Here is a 20,630-nt window from a genome sequence, read left to right on the forward strand (position 1 = left end):
ATCCTCCTTCTTTTCCCACTGGATATTTATTCTTTCTATGATTTGTAAGATGTAATCACTACAAATTAAGTCTGCATTAATAATAACTATAGAGAATTCTTATGATGCCAGGTTTACTCAATTTGTTTTACACTTTGTTTTTGTTTTACACACACATTATTATGCATTATTGTTAGTATTTATTTGGTCGGTACAGTGCACGTTAAGGAACACACATAAAGACATATGTAAAAAAATAAAAAAAGAGATCAAAAAAGCTCTAGATGGAATTATTTAACAAACATTTAGCACAAGGAACAATTTCCACTCATCTTAATGTTATAATTTCATAGTTTTCCACATCGGGTAAGTCGGTATAACCCCTCATCTTTCCAGAAGTGGTCCGTGGTAGAAAAGGTTTTGATAGCCAGTGTAATAGCCAAATAAAAACGAAGAAAGTTCTTTTCAGTCTGATGGAAATGGTTTGAGCAGCAGAATTTATGCAGCAGAATATTTGACACCGATTTTTTACAAGATTTTACAAGGTGTGAGTCGACATTTTAAACATTTTCTACCACTGGATAAATGACATAAATCACTCTATATTTAATCTTATGTACATGCTCTGGAGAAAAAACATGAATGCATTTGTCCCCTACGTCACACTGCTGTTTAAATGTTTCTATAAATCTACTAATGAAAGCTCTATTTAAAAAGCCTTGCAGTTAGTTAGTCCTGTGTGAGTTCTCCAGTTCTTTTGCACAGTTTCTGCTTGTCTTGTCCCTTGCTTGGCTTTGGCCCGTCTCTACCTCACTGGACACGCCTCTGATTGGCCCTTGGACCCGCTCTGTGTCCCGTGTCTGTGCCGTCTGTGTGTCTGTCCCGTAGGATCTGTGTCTGCGCCTCTCCCACTCGCCGAATAATACTGAGGTACAGCGGGAAAAAAGACTAATAATTATGTTCACGACCCGCATCCAGTGCAGCGCTCTCGGTTCACACTGACGACCAAGAACGAGTAATATCAGCAAAGAAGTGTGCTTATTGTCAATTCTGTTTATTTATTTTGATTGATTTAAAGCTGAAAAAACAGGGAATATTCCAGTGAGAACTTTTGACATTGGAGTATAATCATGTATATTCAAGTTAAAGGTGCACTCTATGTAACTGTTTTGTTTTTTATTTTCCTGTTTGTCTTCTTGAAGGTGTTCACCTGGAATGTTCCACTGTAGGGCATTAAACTTATACCTCAACTAGGGATGTCAAGAGGTGAATCAATAATCATGATTATTTAGGTCACAAGAAAATCATAAAAATGATAATGATAAAAAGAAAACATTTGTTTTTTTAAAATTCAATTCAATTAGGTCTTTTTTAATTTTCCTGCTCAGACTTCCTCCAAAAAAAGTCAAACTAAATGTAAAATGCTTTTTAATCTTGTCGTTTATGTCTAGATAAGACCATTTGATTTCCTAAAGTAGGTCACATGTTGAGGAGACGAAGAAGGAAAGAACATTTAGGGTTTTATTGTCGTTTTGGTTGTTACGTTAAATCGCACAATAATCGTTACACTCACATTTGAAATCATGACGGCCCTAATCTCAACTCAAAGTTACTCGTAGAGCTCTATAAATACAACAGTCGACCGAATGCTGTACGTGTTTCACGTACATGTTCACCGCAATGTATAAAGCAATGAATATTAAATGTTAAAAAGCTAAAGTATGTGGATTTTAGTTGCAAAAACAAACAAACAAACAAACAAACAAACAAACAAACAAACAAACACGCTCTAACACAGTCGCTTTAGTGTTCCACCTGCAGTTGTCTCCTGACCCACATGATCTCCCTCCTTTTAGCCTCATATCGCATATTTGGCTACTTTCTTTACTTTTTTTTGTTTGAGTTTTGTTTTGAGCGCTGGGGAAGCTGTCAATCATCCACGCAAATCTGCACCCAAACCAGGCTGAACAAGATCTCACAAAAATATGGGCAAATCTGGGCCTCAGTTGAACTTGGGCCAAGTCAATGATGAGTCTCGTGTCGATAGAGGCTGACAAAATCACTGCCCGACTCTGGAACGTTCTTGGTCACGCAATAACATACCCAAGGAGACAAGTGACAGGGACGTAACTGAAATATTGTGATTACGTGTCGTCAAAAGTCCTGGGTTGGCACAATATATCACATTTAAAGCTTATTTACTTAAACACACAGACAGAACTACATAGACCATGATTCTTTGCTCCATTTCAGGGGAGATAACATGAAAATATAACTGTTTCTTTTCTTTTTTTCCTTCAAAAAAAATATTGTTTATTTGTTTTTAATTTTTATTCTTGTTTTTAATCATTCTGTTTATTTATTTATTTTTACCTAGGTTAGTTTGTTTTATGTACGTTTTTGTTGCTGTATGTTTAAAAAAAATAAATTGAAAAAACAAAAGAAAAATAAAGTGCATTATTGATAAAAAAAAGAAAGAAAAGAAAATATAACTTTTCAAGCACTTTTATATCAAATTTGTTTGTAGACTATAACATGAATTATTCATATCACCTCTGCAAATCAGTAAGCCTCTTCAAACTATCAAAACAATATGAGTAAAATATTATTTCACTCATATTATTGTTTGTATGTTATTATTACACACAAGTGAGTGGTGAACGCTCTGACAAAAAACTGAAAAGTTACATAATGCACCTTTAATCAGGATGTTTCTAGTGGTACAAAAATCTCTGAATCCCTGACAGACCTGGTTTAGCCCTGGTTTAGTCCTGGTTTAGTCCTGGTTTAGTCCTGGTTTAGTCCTGGTTTAGCCCTGGTTTAGTCCTGGTTTAGTCCTTGTTTAGCCCTGGTTTAGCCCTGGTTTAGTCCTGGTTTAGTCCTGGTTAAGCCCTGGTTTAGCCCTGGTTTAGCCCTGGTTTAGTCCTGGTTTAGCCCTGGTTTAGCCCTGGTTTAGCCCTGGTTTAGTCCTGGTTTAGTCCTGGTTTAGTCCTGGTTAAGCCCTGGTTTAGTTCTGGTTTAGCCCTGGTTTAGTCCTGGTTTAGTCCTGGTTTAGTCCTGGTTAAGCCCTGGTTTAGTCCTGGTTTTGCCCTGGTTTAGCCCTGGTTTAGTCCTGGTTTAGTCCTGATTTAGCCCTGGTTAAGCCCTGGTTAAGCCCTGGTTTAGCCCTGGTTTAGTCCAGGTTTAGTCCTGGTTTAGTCCTGGTTAAGCCCTGGTTTAGTCCTGGTTTTGCCCTGGTTTAGCCCTGGTTTAGTCCTGGTTTAGTCCTGATTTAGCCCTGGTTAAGCCCTGGTTAAGCCCTGGTTTAGTCCTGGTTTAGTCCTGGTTTAGCCCTGATTTAGTCCTGGTTTAGTCCTGGTTTAGTCCAGGTTTAGTCCTGGTTTAGTCCTGGTTTAGCCCTGGTTTACCCCTAGTTTAGTCCATGAATCTCAGCACTAGTCTGTTGGGTCACACACTCTCCGAGTCCCCAGACCTCTGCAGACTTGATCGTGGTCCCAGTGTTCGCCGAGGGCTCTGTATCCACGTGTCGTTCCTCATACTGTCTGGGCTGGAGACAGTATGTAGCAGCTGCCTTTCCAGGGAACTTTCCATCATTTCACGTCCCACTGGGAAAAGCAGCTCGACGGCCGCTCACTTCGTCAGATTACAATGAAAATGATGGTCATTACGCAGCAGCCTCATCTGAACCCAAAATGGCTGGCATGCTCAACTCTGTGCATGCTGCCGATATTTTTGGTGATATTTCTCCTGCAATTATCTTAAGGAACTGAAAGTTACGCGCCAGGAATGCTCGTGGCAGCATGCTCCTGTGGCGCTAACTGCTGCGCACAGAAATATCATGTTGCTCGTTGAATAATAACATGTATGTCAGCATTAGATCATGGTAAGTGCAGCTTTACCATGGAAGCAACTGTCTGGTTATTGATCTATATGCTTCATAGGTTCACTTATTATATTAAGTGTTACCCCGAATTTACACCTGGAGCTACAGTGACACGTAACGTAAAAGCCGCATGCACTTTTATCGATTTAAAAGCATTGTTTTACACCAGAGGTGTCACAGCCACAACGCTTGTCTCTGTGTTTTCTCATCATTTAGACACCAAACTGATTTATATTGCTTACGTATTAAATGTTGGTCGGATAAAGTAGGTTTTAAAACTATAGAAACGTTAATAAGATGGTTACACACAAGTACTACTTACCGTCAAAGTTTCTTAAAGTGCTCATGACAGGTGGGACTACTAATTTTACTAAAATGCGGTTAGGATTCTTATGTTTTATTTGTTTAAATTATATATTTTTATGACATTATTATTCTGTTGTTGTTGCTCTGTTTTTGTTGTTCTATGTTCTGATGAAAAAAGAAAATATTCTAAACTTTTATCCCAATTTTGGGCAAATTTTTAGGTTTGTGATTTTTGAAGAACACATACATTATTATTTGACTAATTCATCCATATGAAAACACCTTTATTTAGTTTGAATTTATATTTTAATGGTCAGAAATGTATTTGTTGCATGTGCCAAACTCTCCCAGTGAGATGCTCTACTTCCTTCCATTTAAAGAATAATATATTTTTAAAACTTCACATAACTTAAATCTGTTTTATAAAACTTTGTCTTTTAAATTTTAGAGATACAACTGAAAACATTTTGAAAAAACAAATCATTTTTATTTCTTTTTTAACAACAAAAACACAATTGAACATAAAACAACATAAAACATGACACAAAGTTGATATAAGTTATAGTTCGGCGTATCTGTCCTATTTTATCCAAAGTCCCACAAATTTGTCAATTTTCAAATCTAGCCTGAATATAATCTACATTTTTCGAATGACCATTATAATGTCCGTCCAGTTTTTGATTGGTTGGTTAGGTTACTTCTTGCCATTTTCAACATATTTTTCAACTTTTCTTCACAAATTGATACTTGATTTCTCTATTATTTATTATTTCACCAAATTATATCAAAACTATAAATTCATAAAAACAAAAAAAAGTCATGTGCACTTTAAAATGTCCTTGTAGCTGTCTGACCATAAAATATTTTGTATTTCTCCAATTTGACAATAAACCGTTCTTAGTCCGTCACAAGTAACTCCCTGAGGCCACGATGCGTTGCTTGTTGTTTATGCGTTAAGATGAGCTTTATTTTAAAAAGTCAGTCGGCAGCATGTGTTCCTGCTGAAGACGCTCCATCCACGCTGAAAAACTAGAACTCCAACCTCGTTTGAATTACACCTGTTGGACGCACGTGTAAAATCGGTGGTGTAGACTGTCCGACCAAGTAATATTAACAGCGTTTCCTTTGCGTTTGCTGCCGGCTGTCGCGCTGTCACTGCTCTGGTGTAAATTGGGGGTTATCTCATGTGTTTCTAGCCTTGTTTCTATCAAATGGTACAGCTCATTTGTCTCTCCAGTCTAGCCTGGCACACCGGTCTGGTCCTTCTCGTGTTTAGGCAAGGGGTAAACCAATCAGAGGCAGTCGACAACAATAGGCTCATTAGCGTCGAACTGCGCCTCGCCCGGATGATCGGCAGAGTTGATAGCGTCGGCAGAGTGTGGAAAATCGTGAAGTGCATTGGTTATCTTACAGTGCGTTGATGCATTTACTAAATAAGACTGTGACAACCAATCGACACAGAGGGATACTGATGGAAAAGACCATGATTCTAAAATAGTGTTAATGCCCTTCATGAGATGCACGTGCGGTTCAATCAAAACGTTGGAGTATTCTAGTCTTTTTGGCGATGTTTAGTCATTTAATACCCCCTAATGACATTATTTATTGCAGGGATTTCTATTGTTTTGAAATGAAGTGGCACAATTGAACAAGATGGTTTGTGCCCTGGCCTCAGAATTACATGCTGCATGTATTAGTTATAGGGCTGCAACTAACAATGATTTTAGTATTTGATTAATCAACTATTCAAATTATTGTTTCTATTGTAAATAAAGGTTGACATACGGTAACAGAAGGGTTCTAGACAGATCATGTTTACAAAGAAAGTGCATTATTGATGAAAACCAGAAATAGTTTATTCTTTTTGAAATTTTAATAATGTTACAGTATTTGTTATAAAAGGCTATATTTGTATGGGTTTCCGATTCCGTATAGTCCAGATTACTATTACTATTCAAAATATGACTATATTTGAAGGGAGTGTCTACAGAGCCGCGGCGCGCGGCCAAAACTGCCATGTTATTTTGTGCCGCGGCTCCTGAAACTGCTGCGCTATTTGACCGCGCCGTTTTAGACCGCGCCGGGTTAAGGTTAGGGTCAGGGTTACGGTTAAGGTTAAGGTTGAGGTTAAGGTTAATGTTAGGGTTAGGGTTAGGGTTAGCCATGAGGCTATATTGCAGTGCCGCGGTTCCTGAAACTGCTGGGCCATTTGACCGCGCTGCGGCCACGGCCATATTTGAATTATATTTTTTGGGGGGGCGACTATTCACAATTAGTTGACAATAATTGTTGCAGCGTTAATTAGCAGTAGCTTAAGTGCATTTTTTTTTTTTTTTTTAAGATTTACATTCTAAACACCTGTGGTAGAATGTTTCATGTAAATATACACCACAGACTATAGAAAACGTTAATCAGGACCCCCAGAAGAAGGTATATGGACTATCTTGGATAAATAAAGGGTAAATAAGAATAGCGTTGTCTGGATATTCTGGCAAACACTCACTGTACTGTTTGGTAGAAACTGAACGAGAGGCTGCTCCAAACCATGACATCCTTTTGCTAAGTTGATTGAAATAAACAGACCAAACAAATAACGGCTAAAAGCTAAAGTAGTTTTCAACAGGCTGCCATTTCTGTCGCTAACATTGTCTTCCGGATGTGGCTGTGCAGTAAAGAGTCCCAGAGGACGGCTAAGTCCATGTCCATCTGGGAACAGACGACCAACCAGATGAGGAGACACAACCTGAGGTCCAGCAGCGAGACCCTGTTCAACGAGATCGACTCAGAGGAGCGGAGACGCCTGTCGTCCATACACTTGCACCCCGACATGAAGACTCATCTGGACCGCCCCTTAGTGGTGGACGGGAGGAGCGGGTCCAGGAGGAGCTCGGAGGCGGGGCGAGACGAGCTGGGGGACGAAAACTACCACAGGAAGCATCATCATCATCACAGAAACGGGGACAGGACGAAACACAGACATCACCACCATCACGGTGGGTCTCCAGAGGACGGGACAGAGGAGACGGGGGGACACAGGAGGACGCATCACTCGCGCAGGTGAGTTTTGACATTGATTCTTCTGGTCACTGGTAGAGATCAGCAATTTTGAGGAAAAGGGAAATCATATATAATATACTGGATGGAGGTTCACGTCCACCCTGACCCTCTAGATGGAGGTGAGCATCACAGAAGATTTGGTTCTCCTCAGTTCCACCACCAGTTCCTTGGTCTTGGTCACGTTAAGTTGGAGGTGGTTCATCTTGCCACCACAGAATAATGTACTCTGAAAAGACTAGTGGTTTGCAATAGTCACATTTCAGAGTACAAAAGCCAAATGCATTTACCTGTTCGACTGCCAACACTAACCACGCTGTGCTCACATCAGGTCCACAAAAGAGGGCAATGGGACCCTGGCTAATGGCTCCAGAGAAGGAAATGGGAATGAGGACCGGAGGGCTCGGAGCTCCAGGATGATGAGAGCACAATCCACGATGGAGGGAGAGAAGAAAGATGGCACTAACGGACTAAGGTGAGGAGGGCAGTGTGGAGGGTAGTGTTTGAAGTTCCTTCAAAAAAGTTATAGCTATAGTTTCCCATTACACCTCCCCAAAAAGTAATTGCTTTAGTAGTACGTTATTGCGTTAGAATTAGGCCAAAATACAAAGAATAAATGTGAATAATGAATAAAAAGTGCCACGTTGATATCAGCACTATATACATCCTAAAAACTACTTGCGTGGGCATATTTCCTCATGTGTTTTGTAAAAAGAGAGAGGACGAGACTGCCAAGCCCCATCTCTACTTCTTCATCCCGTTCCTGTTTACTTCCGAAAACTGTGATCGCGGGCTTGGATCGATCCCCGCTGCTGTTGCGACTCACAGTGAAATAACGAGTCCTGTTACATTGACATACAGTGTTGTTGCAGAGGAAAAGAGTAATTATCAGCTCACTCGTTACTGATACAAAAATAACCCCTTTAGTCACACAAAAATCAATAATTGAGATTGGATATGCAGCTGTGTATAATGTTGAGCTTGTATTCATCATCATTAAACTGCTCAAGGTGTCACCACGGGACAGATTGTGTCGCTGGTGTCTTCATGCGGCTCTCGTCTCTGGTAGACGTTTGTCACACTGGGGCCCGGAGACAGAGGGTAATGACGCCGTGACGTGATCTCTTGCTCTGTCGCACAGGGACACGGAGGACCAGGACCAGGCCTCCAGCTCCGAGCAGGCCCCGCACAGCAGCCCCAGCCTGGGAGACAAGCAGGAGGACGAGGACAACCGCAGGAACTCCACCAGGGCCGGCAACGCAGTCCGCATCCCAGTTACGATCACTGCACCGCCCGGGGAGACAACTATCATACCCAGTGAGTGCGCCGTGGTCAAATAACATAACCCATAGTGTAATATCGGAGAAATGTTTTGGGTAGTTATAATGTACAGGTATGAACTCATTAAAGAGCGTGCACCTGTGAAGTTGCTCCAGTAAATATGTTGTAAAAGCAGTTGCTAGTGTCAAATGAGACCACTAAGTCTGTTCTGCATCTAATTATAGAGTAATTCATTCTCCAAAAACTTGGGAGTGCTAACAAACACTAGCAAGTAAGTTGTGAAAAGCACTTAGAAACTCATCACAGTGAACAATTTGGATGCTGGGAATGTGTTAGGTAAGTGAGCAATACGTTTAGACTGCTACAAACTGTTTATGGAAGACAAACTGTTTAGGTGTTGCAAACCAAAAGAACCAAAAGAACTACCAAAAGAATAGATTAAAACTGAGTAAATACGTTTTTTTTCAGAATACACTGAATTTCAGACGTGTGTGGGAAGAAGCAGTAAGAGAATGTACATTTTGTGTTATGGAATAAAATGCAGTACATGCACCATATAGTTTATATAGTGTCTGTTAAGTGGTCTAGTGAATGAGCATTTGGGAAGACCAAAAACAGTTCTATCCCTCCACAAATAGAATATAAAACACATTCTTACTCTCAAAACTGTTAATACCAAAAGTACCATTTGTTGAGTGATAAGTTCGCTCTTTCCTCCTCTAGCTCTATGCTAGATCTCTAGCATTTATGTTTTGTCAGTTTGTCCCATGGTTAAAAAAAGAGTGGGTTTCCCCCCGTTGTGTTCACTACCTACTTCACTCCTTTCTGAGGTCAAATTTACTCTTGTGACAGTTCCCTCTTGAGACAAAAAAGCATATCTGACTAATGTAATCTTGCTTACGCGTTTACATCACTTCCTTCCCTTCCCATACAAGCCCATTAGCTTTATTCACACTTGTTTGATAATCCTGTTTTAAAGTCCTCTCCCTCTGAGCCTCAGAAAACACTTCCATATTTTGTGACATCATGGCCAGAGCTCCAATTTCTCCTGTGCTGTTTTTAAATCCATAAATCATTGCAAGACTCGTTCTGAGCGTTTCTGTTGTCAAATCGCATTTGTTAAAACTGCGTGCTTACAGTAGTATGTTGGGGGAAAGCTAGGTTTGTGTATCTCTCTTATGTCATCACCTCTGCAGCCTGTAGATGGCGGTTTAACACAATACTTGACGTGAGAAACGCTTGACTGATATAAAGCCATGTGTACGTTACTCAAGAGCATGTTTAAAGACCAATAACAATCAAATGATGCATAATATGTGTCCTTTAAGAGATGAGATGCACATAATTCCAGCTGTGATTGGCTGACAGTGACATTGATGACAGGAGGGAGAGACATCTACAGGCTACTTTCTAACTCCACTGTTCTGATGTACATTGACTCTAATCCCCCTTCGTTCCGTTGCCTTGTGACTCTTCTGTGTTCTGCAGTGAACAACATCGACTGTGACGCGTTTCAGCTGAGCGACGAGAAGAAGGAGCTGGAGGACGAGGACGCCGCCAACGGGCCGCGCGAGATCCTGCCGTACAGCTCCATGTTTGTGTTCGGGACCACCAACCCGTACGTAACCCCAAAGCAGCGCAAACTCAAGTTGGACAGGTGTGATCAGGGAAAAGGACGACTTTTAAAGGGCTTTCTATCTTGACCCGCTCTAGAAGTGACTTTAAAGGGGCAGTACCTGCTTTTTTAAATAGGTGAAATCTGTTTTTATTGAGTACAGATATATGATAAAAGCAGTTCTTAGGGTTGAAATGAAATATGGGAATGTTTTGCCGTCTGCATTTGTACAGCATTTCATTCTACGTGAAGCAGGAAATGCGCTGTTAGCATGCTAATGTTTGTTAGCTTCACTGTGATTTTTTTTTGAGCATTAACCTTGCAAACTTCTTTTCTGCGTTTCTCGTTTTGAGAAGATAAAAACGCCTTCAAGCTGCGATTTCTGAAAGGAGAAAAGAACAATTAGTCGTATTAAACTACAACATAAGTAGATCTCTATACAACCGCCTGGTTGATACTGGACTGGACCGATTTACACCAACTCAAAAAGCAGATTTTCATTTATGAAGACTGGCTACTGAACATTTTAACCCTATAGAATCTGAGATCACGCTTAAATTCTCATATAATCAAAACTAGGTAGAAGAATGTGGGCGGGGATGGGGGGAAAGTGAAAACAGAATTATTTTTGTTGCACTCAAGCCTCAAATGCAGGACAATTCCGGTACAAGACTGTACAATTCTTTTGTGATGGAGAAAAATGCTACTTTCCCCATCAACAAATAAGAGCTAACCTAAAATAACTTCTCAAGATTAAGGCTTACCGTAGGTGGGCAGAGAAGTGTTTACTGCTCAAAAGAGACAGTAGGTGAGATTACACTATTTATCCTCTCAACCTGAAAGATAAATCCATACTAAACTGCAGTGGGACTGATCTAGGGGACGGGACTCCAAAGAGGCTGATGGTCAGATACCGTCACAATCTGAGCGTTTGTGCATCGGTGAATGCACTTCATCGATAGGGCGGGGCTGCACAACCGATTTGCACTCACTGTTTGATTGTAACGGTAACAGGTCAACAGGGCGATCGCAAAGCCCGTCGTTCCACTTAAAGTCACGTTGTCTAGTGTCTGTTTGACTTGTGATTGACAGACCATGCAATACAGGCAGTGTTTTCTTCCACTTTGATGGTGTAAAATACCTGCACAGTGAGCACAGATTGGAGAACATAATGCGTAGATGCACTAAAGGCTCACTACAATAGTCATTGTTATCCCTGATCCTTAATTCAGATGATGTCAGAGTTAAAGGAACCAGTCAGTGGTGGGGCTAGACTTTTATTTGAGGATGTCAAGGTTTTATCAGGGGATCTATTAAAGTCAACATGTTGCTCACGACCCATTTTATTATACATTTAATCCCACAGGCATAATAGTCAATGCACCCGCTTGCAAAGTTTAGACATTGTATTTTACAGTGACCATTACAATAGAAAAAATAATATGCTTAATTATTAAGGCCCTATTATTTCAGCCCAATCATGGCGTATATGATAAATGCAATCGTCTATGGCACTTAAACATGAACCTGCCTCTATTTCTTCTGATTAATGCACTTTAGACTTTAAATCAGCTTCTGTACCTTTTTTGGACCAACTTTCACATGAACCTGAACATAAAACTGCTTCACATAAACATTTTAGTGCCACGGTACTCGCAGTAATATTACAGAACTGCAGTCACAGTTGCCTTTGCACAAATTAACAGCACATGCCAAACACAACTGCAATGTGCTAATTTATACAGACTGTGGGCTCGTTTCTATGGAAAGCCGATGCCGTGGACCCTGCAACCAGGGGCCACAGCCCTGTCCTTTTACAGAGGAATCACTGTAAAAGCCATTTAAGATACATTTCTAATCACATTGTAAAAGAGAAATAACATCATTTAATTACATATTGACATTAGGGATGTCACGAAATAGGATTACGATTATTTTGAGAAAAAACAGCACGATTGAACAATTATTCACGATTATTGAGACAAAATAAAGTTAAATATGACAAAAACAGCTGACGAAAACAGCTAACCCTAACAGGTAAAAGAAAGTTGTTTACATTTAAGTATACATTTTGGCACTAGATTGAACTCAAAATGCTTAATTTTGCTTCTAAAATCGTCACAATTATTCTTTTTTGGTTCTGAAGATTGTATTGTGACCTGAATACCGGTAATCACAATGATTGATTAACCTAATAATCATGACATCCGTAATTGACATATACCTAAGGCTGCATAATGTTGGCTTTTACTATTTGTACCAACTTGTTTCAGACTATTTGATTTATAGATATAAGTTCTGCTTTCATGTCATATCTAGAGTTTTAACCACAGAACCTCAGAAACGCCACAGTTGATGTTTAACAATTACCCACGATCTCTGCTCATAACTGAGAGGAAAATCAGCTGCAGTGTGCATAAAATTACAATATTTCCCCAAATTTCATGCCATTCCTATGTTATACCACCAAAGACATGATATGGCTCCGCCCTAAATGTGACATGTGACAGAATTGGTTTATAAAATGCAGATGTCTTGCACAGTCCACAGTCTTGCGTGGTCAGGGGCTGCTCTCTGGGACCTGGCCTGACCCCTGTCCCCTTGTGTCCCTGTGTTCCTGCAGCGTGCGGAGGCTGTGTCACTACGTGGTCAATCTGCGCTACTTCGAGATGTGCATTCTGCTGGTCATCACCATGAGCAGCATCGCCCTGGCAGCAGAGGACCCAGTGCAGGCCAACGCGCCACGCAACAATGTGAGTGAAGACACCCTGCTTATACACATTTATACAACACTTCAGTCGTTATCAAATATATGTAAAAAGACACATCATACAAGATGAAACTGATGGAATTACAGTTTTTGATTTGAGTTGTCTGGATTAGTTTTGATTTGTTTCGTTATGGCAGAAATGTGAGTTGCTTTCATCATACAGCTGTTATTGTTTGTTATATGTGTACAAATTGTTCATAAAGTTTGGCACTTGAAATAATGTGTGAAAACTGAAATACTGAGATCCATTATCATTTTGAATTAGAAAAGGGCGGGGACACTTCAATGTTGTCATATTTGTCACTGTGTACGTTCTCTGGTGGAGGGTTCACCACTTGCTTGTCTCCATGGACATTATTTTTCCTGGAATGTCCCACACATTATGGCATTAAACGAAACGAAACAAAAAAAGAAGCCAGGCCAAGTTACAAGTCAGGTCTGTGGAGACGTGATCCTGCTCACAGTAATAATGCAAGGTGATTTTCAGCCATTAAAAACACCAGAAACTGAGGAAATGATCATGCGGATAATGCAGAACATTCCAGGCAAAGCAAAGACATCTCCATGACAACAACGCTTCCCCAACCCAGCTCCACACCACACTCACTTTGGACTATTCTGGCAAATTAACAGATTTATAGACAATAGATTTTAGCAGCGTAAGGTTGTGGTTGTGGTTGTGCTTGTGCTTGTGGTCGTGGTTATGGTCGTGGTTATAGTTGTGGTTAAGGTTGTGGTTATGGTTATGGTTATGGTTGTGGTTATGGTTATGGTTGTGGTTATGGTTATGGTTATGGTTATGGTTATGGTTATGGTTGTGGTTGTGCTTGTGGTCGTGGTTATGGTCGTGGTTATAGTTGTGGTTAAGGTTGTGGTTATGGTTATGGTTATGGTTGTGGTTATGGTTATGGTTGTGGTTATGGTTATGGTTATGGTTATGGTTGTGGTTATGGTTATGGTTGTGGTTATGGTTGTGGTTATGGTTATGGTTATGGTTGTGGTTATGGTTATGGTTGTGGTTATGGTTATGGTTGTGGTTATGGTTATGGTTGTGGTTATGGTTATGGTTATGGTTGTGGTTATGGTTATGGTTGTGGTTATGGTTATGGTTATGGTTATGGTTGTGGTTATGGTTATGGTTATGGTTGTGGTTATGGTTGTGGTTGTGGTTATGGTCGTGGTTGTGGTTGTGGTTGTGCTTCTGCTTGTGGTCGTGGTTATGATCGTGGTTGTGGTTGTGATTGTGGTTATGGTCGTGGTTATGGTTATGGTTGTGGTTATGGTTATGGTTATGGTTATGGTCGTGGTTATGGTTATGGTTGTGGATGTGGTTGTGCTTGTGGTCGTGGTTATGGTCGTGGTTGTGGTTGTGGTTATGGTTATGGTTATGGTTGTGGATGTGGATGTGGTTGTGGTTATGGTTATGGTTGTGCTTGTGCTTGTGGTCGTGGTTATGGTTATGGTTGTGGTTATGGTTATGGTTGTGGTTATGGTTATGGTTATGGTTATGGTTGTGGTTGTGGTTGTGCTTGTGGTCGTGGTTATAGTTGTGGTTAAGGTTGTGGTTATGGTTATGGTTATGGTTGTGGTCGTGGTTATGGTTGTGGTTAAGGTTGTGGTTAAGGTTGTGGTTATGGTTATGGTTATGGTTGTGGTTATGGTTATGGTTGTGGTTATGGTTATGGTTGTGGTTATGGTTATGGTTGTGGTTATGGTTATGGTTGTGGTTATGGTTATGGTTATGGTTATGGTTATGGTTATGGTTATGGTTATGGTTATGGTTATGGTTGTGGTTATGGTTATGGTTGTGGTTATGGTTATGGTTATGGTTGTGGTTAAGGTTGTGGTTATGGTTATGGTTATGGTTGTGGTTATGGTTATGGTTGTGGTTATGGTTATGGTTGTGGTTATGGTTATGGTTGTGGTTATGGTTGTGGTTATGGTTATGGTTGTGGTTATGGTTATGGTTATGGTTGTGGTTAAGGTTATGGTTATGGTTGTGGTTATGGTTATGGTTATGGTTGTGGTTATGGTTATGGTTGTGGTTATGGTTATGGTTATGGTTGTGGTTATGGTTATGGTTGTGGTTATGGTTATGGTTATGGTTATGGTTATGGTTGTGGTTATGGTTATGGTTGTGGTTATGGTTATGGTTGTGGTTATGGTTATGGTTATGGTTGTGGTTATGGTTATGGTTGTGGTTGTGGTTATGGTCGTGGTTGTGGTTGTGCTTCTGCTTGTGGTTATGGTTATGGTTGTGGTTATGGTTATGGTCGTGGTTGTGGTTGTGGTTGTGATTGTGGTCGTGGTTATGGTCGTGGTTGTGGTTGTGATTGTGGTTGTGGTTGTGCTAGTGGTCGTGGTTATGGTTGTGGTTGTGCTTGTGGTCGTGGTTATGGTCGTGGTTGTGGTTGTGGTTGTGGTTGTGATTGTGGTTGTGGTTGTGATTGTGGTTGTGGTTGTGGTCGTGGTTATGGTCGTGGTTGTGGTTGTGATTGTGGTTGTGGTTTTGCTTGTGGTCGTGGTTATGGTCGTGGTTGTGGTTGTGGTTGTGATTGTGGTTGTGGTCGTGGTTATGGTCGTGGTTATGGTTATGGTTGTGGTTATGGTTATGGTTATGGTCGTGGTTATGGTTATGGTTGTGGTTATGGTTATGGTTATGGTTGTGGTTATGGTTATGGTTATGGTTGTGGATGTGGTTGTGCTTGTGGTCGTGGTTATGGTCGTGGTTGTGGTTATGGTTGTGGTTATGGTTGTGGATGTGGTTGTGCTTGTGGTCGTGGTTATGGTCGTGGTTATGGTCGTGGTTGTGGTTGTGCTTGTGCTTGTGGTTGTGATTGTGGTTGTGGTCGTGGTTATGGTCGTGGTTATGGTTATGGTTGTGCTTGTGGTCGTGGTTATGGTCGTGGTTATGGTTGTGGTTAAGGTTGTGGTTAAGGTTGTGGTTATGGTTATGGTTATGGTTGTGGTTATGGTTATGGTTGTGGTTATGGTTATGGTTATGGTTGTGGTTATGGTTATGGTTGTGGTTATGGTTATGGTTGTGCTTGTGGTCGTGGTTATGGTCGTGGTTATGGTTGTGGTTATGGTTATGGTTGTGCTTGTGGTCGTGGTTATGGTCGTGGTTGTGGTTAAGGTTGTGGTTATGGTTATGGTTATGGTCGTGGTTATGGTTATGGTTGTGGTTATGGTTATGGTTGTGGTTATGGCTATGGTTATGGTTATGGTTGTGGATGTGGTTGTGCTTGTGGTCGTGGTTATGGTCGTGGTTGTGGTTGTGGTTATGGTTATGGTTGTGGTTGTGCTTGTGGTCGTGGTTATGGTTATGGTTGTGGTTATGGTTATGGTTGTGGTTATGGTTATGGTTATGGTTATGGTTGTGGTTATGGTTATGGTTGTGGTTGTGGTTGTGCTTGTGGTCGTGGTTATGGTCGTGGTTGTGGTTATGGTTGTGGTTATGGTTGTGGTTGTGGTTGTGGTCATGGTTGTGGTTATGGTTATGGTTGTGGTTGTGGTTGTGCTTGTGGTCGTGGTTATGGTCGTGGTTGTGGTTATGGTTGTGGTTATGGTTGTGGTTGTGGTTGTGGTTGTGGTCATGGTTGTGGTTATGGTTATGGTTGTGGTTGTGCTTGTGGTCGTGGTTATGGTCGTGGTTAAGGTTGTGGTTATGGTTGTGGTTATGGTTGTGGTTGTTGTGGTTATAGTTAGGTGTTAGGTGTTAGCTATAGGTTTAGGAACAGGTTAGTTAGTTCAGTTTGGTTAGTGATAAGAATTTTATAATTACACTGACATAATTAAGGTAATGACAATGAAATGTAGGCAATACATTCTAACCATCTTAGAAATTTGCATTTTGAAACATTCACATGTGTATTTTATTGCATTTGTCTATCTTTTTGTTTATCTTTTTTCAAATCTATGGGTTTATGATGCATCAACATGAACATTATAGGCTGGATTGACAATTGTCTGCTAATAGAAGCTGACATGCGCCTCGGGGGAGGGAACACACGTGTAGAGGTGACATCATAACGTCTGCATGTGCTTTTATCTAACCGCCACAGACCTCCTTTTAAACTTGTAGCAAATGAGAGACGAGACGTGGCTTGAGTTGCCGTATTTTGACAGACAAGCACAACTAATTAAAATTGCAGTCAGGGCAGCGAGGGTACGAGGCGGTGCGCACGTGATGGGGACTGTGCACGTGGGTGTGTGTGTGTGCAGTGAAGCTGACAGAGTGAGACACAAGAACATGTAGTCCATGTGTGCTCTGTGTGTGTGCTCTGTGTGTGCGCTCGGTGTGTGTGCTCTGTGTGTGTGCTCTGTGTGTGTGCTCTGTGTGTGTGCTCTGTGTGTGCTCTGTATGTGTGCTCTGTATGTGCTCAGTGTGCTCTGTGTGTGTGCTCTGTGTGTGTGCTCTGTGTGTGCTCTGTGTGCGCTCTTTGTGCGCTCTTGTGTGTGCTCAGCGTGTTCTGTTTGTGTGCTCTGAGTGTTCTCTGTGTGTGCTCTGTGTGTATGCTCTGTGTGTGCTCTGTGTGTGTGCTTGGTGTGTGCTCTCTGTGTGTGTATGCTCTGTGTGTGATCTCTGTGTGTGCTCTGTGTGTGTGCTCTGTGTGTGCTCTGTGTGTGTGCTCTGTGTGTGCTCTGTGTATGTGCTCTGAGTGTTCTCTGTGTGCTCTGTGTGTGTTCTCTGTGTGTGCTCTGTGTGTGTTCTTTGTGTGTGCTCTGTGTGTGTGCTCTGTGTGTGATATCTGTGTGTGCTCTGTGTGTATTCTGTGTGTGTGCTCTGTGTATGTGCTCAGTGTGTGTTCTGTGTGTGTGCTCAGTGTGTGCTCTGTGTGTGTGCTCAGTGTGTGCTCTCTGTGTGTGTGTGCTCTGTGTATGCTCTGTGTGTGCTCTGTGTGTGTGCTTGGTGTGTGCTCTCTGTGTGTGTGTGCTCTGTGTGTGATCTCTGTGTGTGCTCTGTGTGTGTGCTCTGTGTGTGTGCTCTGTGTGTGCTCTGTGTGTGTGCTCTGTGTATGTGCTCTGAGTGTTCTCTGTGTGTTCTCTGTGTGCTCTGTGTGTGTGTTCTCTGTGTGTGATCTGTGTGTGATCTCTGTGTGTTCTCTGTGTGTGTTCTGTGTGTGTGTTCTGTGTGTGCGCTCTGTGTGTGTGCTCTGTGTGTGATATCTGTGTGTGCTCTGTGTGTGCTCAGTGTGTGTTCTGTGTGTGTGCTCTGTGTATGTGCTCAGTGTGTGTTCTGTGTGTGTGCTCAGTGTGTGCTCAGTGTGTGTTCTGTGTGTGCTCTGCTTTATACCATCAACACAAAGGCATTTGGCACGAGGAAGCTAAGACTTCTAATAGAACTGAATCTAGTTTAATAATCATTGTGTTTGTGGTTACATAAATTGGATATATTTCCCTCCTGATATTTACAAGGCTATTCAATTATTTACATTTTGTTCATTGTAAACCACAATATTGATCTAAAATGACCTTCAAAGAGGTCAGTTGACCCCATGTTGAAATTGCAGATCTGATAAGCTTCTTCAAAGTGACATGTCACCGTAGCAACCAGCAGGAGTCATAAATAATCACTAGTACAGAGCTGTGGGGTGTGTGTAAACAGACCCAGAAAACAACAATTGAATTACAGTACGTTTAAAGTGTTCTCTATCAGCACAAAATAACTAATTGCAAAAAAATGCAAACATATACATTTATAGTGACTGATATTCTGTTTCAAACATTGTGCTTCCCCACAGACCAACATGCTCTTGTTTCTCTTCTGCAGGTGCTCAAATATCTGGATTACGTCTTCACTGGAGTCTTCACCTTTGAGATGGTCATTAAGGTAAGACAAGCGAGGGGAAACTGTGACCATCATGAATAAACGGCTTGTCCCTTACTTATCCGACAGACTGAGGGAGGTTCATCAGGACAAATCAGGGCCCAAAGTTGTTCAAATCCGATTAAAAAAACTCAAAGTCTGTTCATGGCGAGCTCTGAACCAACAAACCAAGAATCTTAAAAATATGTGTAACTTTGGCCAACATTTTCATATTTACACAATACATAAACGCCACCTAATGTAGCGTTTATGTATTGTGATGAGCTATAGACACAATGTTGAAGATATGTATCATGACCCCGCCCTAAACCCTACAGGAATTTGGCCATTTTAGATGTTATGAATGATGTAATGGTGGAAACGTTGCATTATAATAAAGGCTAGAGAGAATAAGTCATAGATACAAAGCATTTATTCATCACTGAAAAACTATCTAATAATTTGATAATAATTGACTAGGGTTAGAATTAAGGTTAGTGTTTAGTGTTTAGTTTATGTTATTATCATTATTATTAGTTTAATTTTGTGAATTGAATGGTTATTTATTACTCAACATGTGTAAATTATTTCTAGCTTTACCTTATAGTTAATAATCAGCTGATTTTTGTTCATGATTAGTAGTGTAGTTTATTGTGCATAAAATACAAACCAGTGCAGTGTTTTCAGGGTGAATATTCATGTTCATAATGTTCTAATAGACACAGGTCGCGTTCTCTACAGCATTAGGACACAAATATACAATCATATGTTAATCTAACCATTTAATCTACGGTTTTTACCGACCTGTTTTACATTATTTCCTGTTAAGAATGGTGCTGCTTCTCCACGTTTTCTCTAGCTTACACTGTAACTCACTGGTGCCCACAAACCAGAAAGGAGACTGGCTTTTCCCCAGACGATTGTTTCTCTGTCATGGTTCAACGTCTGAGTGACAAGAGAAGTTGGCAGGGCTGTCAGTCAATGTTCTTTATTCATGTTTCAGGTGCAGGGCTTTGAATATGACCTCATCTACCTGTTAAGTCACTTCTCTTACGCACACATTTCATCAATAAAACATTTAAGTGCTGTGAAAGCGGCTCATGTTTACATCACAAAGTGGCTTTTTCCTCAGGAGAACCGCACATGAACATGATCTGAATTCATATTTAATGCACTGTAAAGGAGGCAGGCCTTGTTCTGTGAGTAAATGGACATGTTTTGCTTGTTTGGAAGTCCCTCATGAGTCCTTATGACTGTGTGTTCTCCTTCTGCATTTAGAGCACACACACACAATCATGAGCCGATAATAAACAAGAAATATGAGCAAGAGAAGTAAGGCGAGTGGGCAGCAGGGGATTGACCCTTGTATGTAAATGCATGGAGACTGTAAAGTGGCTTTGTGTGCTCAAGACTAATAGCACTTATTATTATCATAAACAATGGCAAAATGAGTAAAGCAGGACTGGATCAGGGGTTTAAACAGGACTGGACCAGGAGTTTAAACAGGACTGGACCAGGGGTTTAAACAGGACTGGAACAGGGGTTTAAACTGGACTGGACCAGTGGTTTAAACTGGACTGGACCAGGACTAAACCCAACCTCAATCCAATAAATATTATATCTTTTGAATGGGAAAAAGTCCTCAAATATTCCCTTCAGGAAACTAAGCCAGTACTGGACTTGGACTGAACCAGGAGAACTGGACTTGGGCTGAACCAGGAGGACTGGACCAGGAGAACTGGACTTGGACTGGACCAGGAGAACTGGACTTGGGCTGAACCAGGAGGACTGGACCAGGATAACTGGAGTTGGACTGAACCAGTACTGGACTTGGACTGAACCATGAGGACTGGACCAGGAGGACTGGACTTGACCTGAACCAGTACTGGACTTGGACTGAACCATGAGGACTGGACCAGGGCAAAACTAGGGC

At 41.1% G+C, this 20,630-nt stretch overlaps 1 protein-coding gene across 1 annotated transcript in view; it reads left to right on the plus strand.

The window, feature by feature from the left end:
- The window catches only part of LOC140366953 (voltage-dependent N-type calcium channel subunit alpha-1B-like), a 197,768-nt gene that overhangs the window by 120,127 nt on the left and 57,011 nt on the right, over positions 1-20,630 (plus strand). The window contains exons 20-25 of the mRNA XM_072453216.1: positions 6,839-7,225; positions 7,554-7,697; positions 8,364-8,539; positions 9,992-10,121; positions 12,742-12,871; positions 18,662-18,721. Of these exons, the coding sequence (XP_072309317.1) occupies positions 6,839-7,225; positions 7,554-7,697; positions 8,364-8,539; positions 9,992-10,121; positions 12,742-12,871; positions 18,662-18,721 (1,027 nt within the window). The remainder of the gene's footprint in view (positions 1-6,838; positions 7,226-7,553; positions 7,698-8,363; positions 8,540-9,991; positions 10,122-12,741; positions 12,872-18,661; positions 18,722-20,630) is intronic.

The sequence above is a fragment of the Eucyclogobius newberryi genome, unplaced genomic scaffold (genome assembly GCF_026437365.1).
Source record: "Eucyclogobius newberryi isolate DKJ021-1_F unplaced genomic scaffold, fEucNew1.0.hap1 SCAF_2, whole genome shotgun sequence".
Lineage (NCBI taxonomy): Eukaryota > Metazoa > Chordata > Actinopteri > Gobiiformes > Gobiidae > Eucyclogobius > Eucyclogobius newberryi.